Source organism: Brassica oleracea, chromosome C7 (genome assembly GCF_000695525.1).
Source record: "Brassica oleracea var. oleracea cultivar TO1000 chromosome C7, BOL, whole genome shotgun sequence".
Classification (NCBI taxonomy): Eukaryota; Viridiplantae; Streptophyta; class Magnoliopsida; order Brassicales; family Brassicaceae; genus Brassica; species Brassica oleracea.
Genome location: NC_027754.1, coordinates 23,962,059 through 23,969,462, shown reverse-complemented (window position 1 = coordinate 23,969,462; position 7,404 = coordinate 23,962,059). Strand labels below are relative to the sequence as shown.

General features: G+C 35.7%; 2 protein-coding genes across 2 annotated transcripts; both read left to right on the top strand.

Annotated features, from left to right (window-relative positions):
• Window positions 1-231: 231 nt before the first annotated feature.
• Window positions 232-1,062, top strand: LOC106303693 (protein RALF-like 34). The gene has a single exon (XM_013739995.1). It carries the CDS (start codon window positions 420-422, stop codon window positions 807-809), a length of 390 nt encoding a protein of 129 aa, XP_013595449.1. The 5' UTR covers window positions 232-419; the 3' UTR covers window positions 810-1,062.
• Window positions 1,063-5,601: 4,539 nt separating this feature from the next.
• Window positions 5,602-6,727, top strand: LOC106305727 (mitogen-activated protein kinase kinase kinase 2). Its single transcript, XM_013742085.1, has one exon. The coding sequence runs from the start codon at window positions 5,677-5,679 to the stop codon at window positions 6,715-6,717; it is 1,041 nt and encodes a 346-aa protein (XP_013597539.1). The 5' UTR covers window positions 5,602-5,676; the 3' UTR covers window positions 6,718-6,727.
• Window positions 6,728-7,404: the final 677 nt, after the last annotated feature.

The following is a 7,404-nucleotide window of genomic DNA, read 5'->3' as shown; positions in this document are numbered from 1 at the left end:
TGTCCAAAACAAAATAGCCCGAATGTCACACAATGAACGTATCTATAAAACAACCTCGCTATCACAAAGCCCATTCAACGATAACTAATATATTATTAATTAGTTAATTATATTCTACCACGTAATCCAATAATAAGGCCCGGCCCATTAATCTCTCGTAAATCAGCTAATGATCAAAAGCTAATGATCAAACGGTTTCATAACCAATCATTGTCGCGTCTCTTATCCTACACCGTGCCCCCCCACCAGATCACTCATTGTCTCACACACTCGAAAACTCTCACACGAAGGTCGAAAGGTCCATAAATGGCGCATTAGTTAAAACCTCAAACCACCTCTTCGCATGTGACTTGCTAGTTGCTCTACTCTCTTCCATTATTATTTTCCTTCTTCTTTGCTTGAGTCTCAAGCATATCGCCATGGCAGCAGCTCCGTCTCTTAACCTCCTCATCATCACACTATTTCTTCTCATCATTTCACTCCCAAGATCTGAATCTCTCCCCGAGAATCCATCCCTGCTTCTTCTAGGCGACGGATTCGACTGGCCGATCTCTGATGGCGGCATTGGCGGAGGAGAAAGCTTCGAAGACGCGGAGGAGGAAGAGGACAACGTCGGTGTCGGAGATCGACGGTCATTGTACTGGCACAGGAAGAGATACTACATATCGTACGGTGCATTGTCGGCGAACAGAGTCCCGTGTCCTCCCAGATCTGGAAGATCGTACTACACTCACAACTGCTTCAGAGCTAGAGGTCCGGTGCATCCCTACACTCGAGGCTGCTCGTCCATCACTCGATGCCGGAGATAACTAGGAGAAAAGACTTGCTGCATTATCCATGGGTGTTTTCGTAATTTCGTATCAACGGACCCTGTTTGTATTGTTCGTTCGATTTCAATGTATTTTTGTAGCAAACCGCGTTTAATTACGTCTGTTTAACTTAATTAAACCCGGTGATTATTATTCGAGTGCTACTTATCTCGTGTCTTTTTGTCGGTGGGTTTTAAATTGTTTTCATGTACTGTTACTCATGAACCCAGGAATTATCACATGTATTTGGATTTTACCTGTGTCAGATAATGTTCCACCTTTCCAATTTTTATGTCATCTCTCTGCTGGAATCTGATTTAGTTCGAATATGATTTTCATCACCTTTTTTGGGTTGTAGTTTTATCACTAGGTAGCTGCGTTATTGGGCCGTTTCTTTTCGGCCTAGTTTATGAGTTTTGGGTGTGTTATGGGACCTGTCTGAATATAAGAGTTGTAAATAGTCATTATCGTCACGTGTACAAACTATCGTATAATATTCCCTCTGTTCCTGAAAGTAAGATTTTCTAGAGTTTTCACGTTTATTAAAAATTTAATAAATGTTTATAATTTAATTTATTTTTCACTTTATTATACACTTTCCAATAACTTTCCACCAATGAAATTTTAATCAATTCAAATATTCTCAATTAAAGTTCCTCAAAAGTATAAAAAAATATCTTAACAATATAAAAAATCTATCTTTGTGGAACAAGAAAAAAATCTAAAACATCTTACTTTCGGGAACAGAGGTAGTATAAGAACTGTTCTCCCATTGACCACAAGTCTTATAACACGCACGTGTGTAATAAAATCTCTTCTTATCGTGAATAGTCAAGAGACGGCTTTTGTTTGCCTTTTTCGTATAAAATTCTTAACTCGGAAGAAAGTTGAAAGGATTTGGATTTGGTATGTCTTAGGGGTGGCCTTTGACCCGACTTTGTGGTGGAATTGAAAAGAAACGTGTGTTAAATTAAAATGCATGAACATGCGTTTGGCGGCTGGTTATGCGTTTGGTTTCAGATGACCTAAATCTGAATTTGACAAAAGATTAATCGCACTTGTAACCAAAAGATAATGTATATATATTTTAGATATGACTTTATTATATGCATACAATTAATGTACAAGATTATGCAATGATAAAGGTTGTGATTTGACTTGTCCTCTCCTCGTTCAAAGGGGTCAATCTAAAATTCCAAGTTAGACGGAATATTACAAAACTTAGAATTGTGGACATCTTCAAAGGACCCCTATAATCCTATTGACTTGCCTACAAGGTTAATTTAAACGTGGAACAAACCAACTAATCTGATTCTTTATAAATTCACTCGTGTATGAACTATACATCCTTTTTCATGTTTTCATTATACCTTAAAACAGACTTAGCTTGTATATATGAACTTAATCGATAATCAATATGCAGCAGCCGGCAAAAGGATTTAGATAAAATTCTGCTTGGATCAACACATGTATCGACTTATATAATATTGTGTGGTAAATTATTGTCACTGAGTATTACATCGAAATTTGTGGTTTCCTTTTTCAAATGACGTTTGAATTTTATAGAATCTATAGATAAATAAAGGAATATACTAATATGCTACAGTATGAAAATCACAATAGATTTTTTTCTTTGGTACCACATCCTATATCAAAAGATCGCAAAGTTGGTATGTACTCCTTCCGTTCCAGATGATGTTTTAGAAGGATTATTTTGTTTCAATTTACATGAAATTTTGAGATTTTAAGGTCAACTTTAACTTTATTGGAAACTGTTCAACCAATTAGATTTTACAGTTCTTTTTATAATTGGTTAACAGATTTTAAAATTATATCTTTAAAATAATTTTTTTAGAAAAATATAGTTTTCTTAATCTTTGTGCTTTAAGATAAAATATCAATTATTATGAAACAGAGGGGAGTATACGTAGATGACTCGCAAATTTAAAATGCAAAAGTATTTGATGAAATCTCCAAGAAATAAACTGTGGGCCGCCGTCTTGTTTTTTTTTAATTCGTGTTTATGTCAGCAATAAATTAGTTATGCCGGAAATTATTAGTGATTTACATTAGCAAGAAAAAGGATGACAACTATCTTTTCCTCGGATTCAGTGAATCCCTCCAAGTCGCCTGGCGGTGTTGGTTCATATCCTCCGACTTTCTCTTTTATCCAGAGATATCCATCAACCTTCACATTTCTCTTTTATCCAGAGTGTATATATTTATATTTATAAAGTAATTTATTCCTTAATATATGTATCTTATTTTTTTGGTAAAATATGTATGATGTATCATTTAGATATTTTTACATATCGTTCAATATCGTATCATATTTTTTATGTAATAGCCAAAGCAAGTTGTAGTAGACAGGGGGCCATAGAGATCGCAACTCCATCCAATCTAATGGCTAGAGATCACGTCCATGTGACCCTCCCTTGTTGTAAATAATTTTTTTTTGTAAAAAATAATAAATGAACATGGAAGCATGTATGGTAACGAAGTTACCCACTGGTGTTACTGCTTACGGTTTAGAATTTACAAAACAGTTTTCCTTTTTTCCTTCAACTTGTCTGCGTGTTGACGTTCGTCACGCTCCATTAAAACGTCTAATATAATTCTTTTTTTTTTCAAAAATATCACAGAGACTAATTATAGTACTATTTAATGGGATATGTAACAGTGTTAGGTATTGCAAAAATAAAATTCAGAGCCGCCGCAACTTGCGAAAGTCTGTTGGTCGAATGACTTTGGTACGAAGCACTCTCTCCCAGTCCTGCGCTTTTCATGCGCATCTTTTAATTATTTTTGAATACAACATCTTTCAATATTACTGCTATTAAAGATGAACTATGAAAACTCGAGTTTATTTTTATTTTTTTAAATAGAGTATATCAAACGTTAATGTTTTTTGTATGATTTTATGAAGTCATGCCCATAGGATTCCAGACTTGTGCAGGAAAGTTGGCCATGAAGCAACTTTTTTTTTCTTTTCCCATGAAGCAACTTCATAAAGACATAGTAGTAATGATATAGGTATGAATAATAAAATAAGAATGATGATTGGAAGGCTTTTTATTTATTTATTGGCTTTTATATTGAACCCAATATAAAAGCCAATAAATAATCACATATAAATATGTTTTGTTATTATTGGAAAATCTAAATTTCAAACACCATCACTATAGAGTTCATATGTATATATGTAGGTTAGTAATCACATCACTGTATGCTACTGTGATCACCATAAAACTTACGTAATCTCACAAAACAGGTAACTTGACCCAGACTTTAAACAAAACTCCATTTGCGGCTTCTCGCAGCTGGTGCCCGTAATCAGAGGTCGCTTAGATATTTTAGAGCTAACTATTCTATTTGGTAAATGATATTTAAGAGACATACATAACGGCGGAAAATATCATAACAAAAAATGTTAAAGCGCCTCCAGCGGAGAAGGATTTGATTCTTGGATTGACCAAAAGATAATTACAACGCCAACTTGCTATATAGTTTTATATTATCAATGGTCCAAGAGAATATCTAAATATATACTTACTGGATTTTGGTCGAAGCATATTGGTAACTGGATGGCCATGAATTAACAACAAACCGCAATAGCCTGCTTATATGTGCATCTAATTTGACAACATATATTATGATGAGATCGTGGTTCATCTGTATTTTCTTACTATATATTTGATCAAGAATCTTGTTATCATTTTTATGCTTATATAACGAGAACAAATTACAATAAATACATAGACATGACAACCAAGCGATTTTTATGTATACACGATTTAGAATTTGAATTTCTATTCCTAAAAAGTGTTTGTCTATTTCTTTCCTTTTTCGTTTATGAAGATTTTTTTTTTTTTGATTTTTTCTACATATTTGATCAATTTATTGAAGTGTAAACTTCAATACATATTTGCTGAACATATTTGGATTGCGATTTGGTCATATCGTATTTATGGAAAAGTGTTAGTGTTAAGAAACTGTGGATTTATAATCACAGATTTTAAAATTTGTGTGAAAACCTTTAGTTATTATACCCAGTATTAGAGACTGAAAGAGTGTTAGCTATTAAGTTGTCAGAGTGATTAGAGAATAGTGTGACTATAATCAGTCAGTGACAGCTATGAGGGAGTGGCATATACGAGGATAATTCTATTATATGTCTAGCAACAGAAAACATGAAAGGAGGAGGGAAAATATGGATATTCAAATATACACAATTACGTCAAGAATTGATTTATTATGTATTTTCTCATCACAATCTCTCTGGTGATACGTTTTCAATAATTTTATATAATATCTCCTGGCCTCCTACAAGTATAACTGAGTGTTCTGAAACATAGATGAGTTACATAACTTGATTTTCAACGCAAATTTAATATAACTGACTACTCTTATAGCAAAAATAACGATCAATGATCTCATTGAATATCAAGCATGTTACTGGTTTACTATTTTTGATATTTTCACAAACATACGTTGTGTACAACATCTATATGATATAGTGATAGATATTCCGTTGCACCAAAACGATGGTCGTGCGATAATATTTGTTTATCCAATATGAAAATGAAAATATCACGTAGCATAGCCATGAAAAAACCTGCTTTCGTCACGTGCATTAATTACTTCCCAAAAATTCAGTCTTTACAAAATTAATTATATAATTAAAAATTAAAAGAGTAACCCCAAGTTGTTTCATTATTTTATTTATACAAAAAAAAAACTCGGTATATATAGGGGAACTCGCAGCAGGAGGAACCATAACCTGTTTTCACGCTCTGCTCTGTTTCATTTTTCTCTCTTCTCGCTTTTAGATAATCATTACAGAAACTGCAACATAGATTTGTTTCAAATGGAGTGGGTTCGAGGAGAAACCATCGGACACGGAACTTTTTCTACAGTTAGTCTAGCGACGCCGACTAACAACGCTTACGGCGCATTTCCTCAAGTTATGGCCGTGAAATCTGCAGACTCACACGGTGCTGCTTCGCTCGCGAACGAGAAATGGGTTCTTGATATACTCGGAAACGACTGCGACGGGCTCGTACGGTGTCTCGGCGAGGATCGGACGGTGGAAAACGGCGAAGAGATGCATAACTTGTTTCTGGAGTACGCTTCGAGAGGAAGCTTAGCGAGCCATCTCAAGAAATTAAACGGTGAAGGTCTACCGGAATCCACAGTGCGCCGCCACACAGGATCGGTGCTCCGTGGTCTACGACACATCCACGCCAAAGGATTCGCTCACTGCGATCTAAAACTCGGGAATATTCTGTTGTTCGGCGACGGCGCCGTTAAGATCGCGGATTTCGGATTGGCGAAGAGGGCGGGGGAAGTAACGGCGTTAATGGACGGAGGAGTGCAGATTAGAGGTACGCCGTTGTATATGGCGCCGGAATCCGTTAACGATAACGAGTACGGATCAGAAGCTGACGTGTGGGCTTTAGGATGCGCAGTTGTCGAGATGTTTAGTGGCAAAACGGCGTGGAGTTTTAAAGAAGGATCGCACTTCATGTCGTTGTTGATACGCATCGGTGTCGGAGACGAGCTTCCGAGGATTCCCGAGGACTTGTCGGAACAAGGAAGAGATTTTTTGTCAAAGTGTTTCGTTAAGGATCCCAAGAAGAGATGGACGGCTGAGATGCTTCTAAACCATCCATTCGTAGCCGTCGATCTTGATCAGGACGATTTAGAAGGAGTTGATATTCAACTGAAAACAGAGGAAGTGTTTGCATCGCCGAGATGCCCATTCGAATTCTCCAGTTGGGTTTCTGCCTCCTGCGATTCGGGAACGCAGTATCATACGTTGGAGGCGCCGGAGGAGAGAGTTGCAACTCTAGCGGCTGGTTCGATCCCTGATTGGTCTGTCACCAATAACTGGGTCATCGTACGGTGACGGTAGTGACTAAAAAACAGGGGACAAAAACAGAGTTGCATTGAAAGGCTAGAGCTTTTAGTCCTAGTCGATCCAAATTTTTTATTAAATTCGTTAATACCTTTGTTAATAGAAAGAAAATTTTGTATATTTATTATTGAGCCCTACCTAGTATATGGAAATACTAATTTTGTTGTCATTAGCCCTAATCTAAATTCTCTTTCTACATTCTCAAGGAATATAGATCTCGCAAATGACGTATCATTTTATAGGCACAATCATACGAATCAAACATAATATACAGAAGTAAAGATCTCAAGACTCTTGGACAAAGCTCGTGGCCACTGTAGGAATTTTATTTTACTACCATAGTACAACTGATATTTGTAAAAAATAATAGGAACATAAATTAAAATTACAATATCGAAATATAAAAATAAAGAAAAATTGCAGAGTCGAGATAGTTAATCTCTTTCCTTAAATCTTTAAACGCCCTGTAGTATGACGGTTTCATGGCGATCAGATTCCCATGATACAACTGCAACATTGTTTCTGTTTACCATCACCGAAAAAACATAATCTATCGATCCTATTTCTGTGATGTACTCTCATACTCAAAATAAAAAAAAATACTAGCATAACTATTATGAGTGGGAAAATTGTTTCTTTGATTGTATGAATGTATATCTTTTCTATAATGCTAGCAAG

What these genes read in the sequence shown, in the direction of transcription:
- LOC106303693 (XM_013739995.1), top strand. Translation starts at nt 420, where the DNA reads ATGGCAGCAGCTCCGTCTCTTAACCTCCTCATCATCACACTATTTCTT.
- LOC106305727 (XM_013742085.1), top strand. Translation starts at nt 5,677, where the DNA reads ATGGAGTGGGTTCGAGGAGAAACCATCGGACACGGAACTTTTTCTACA.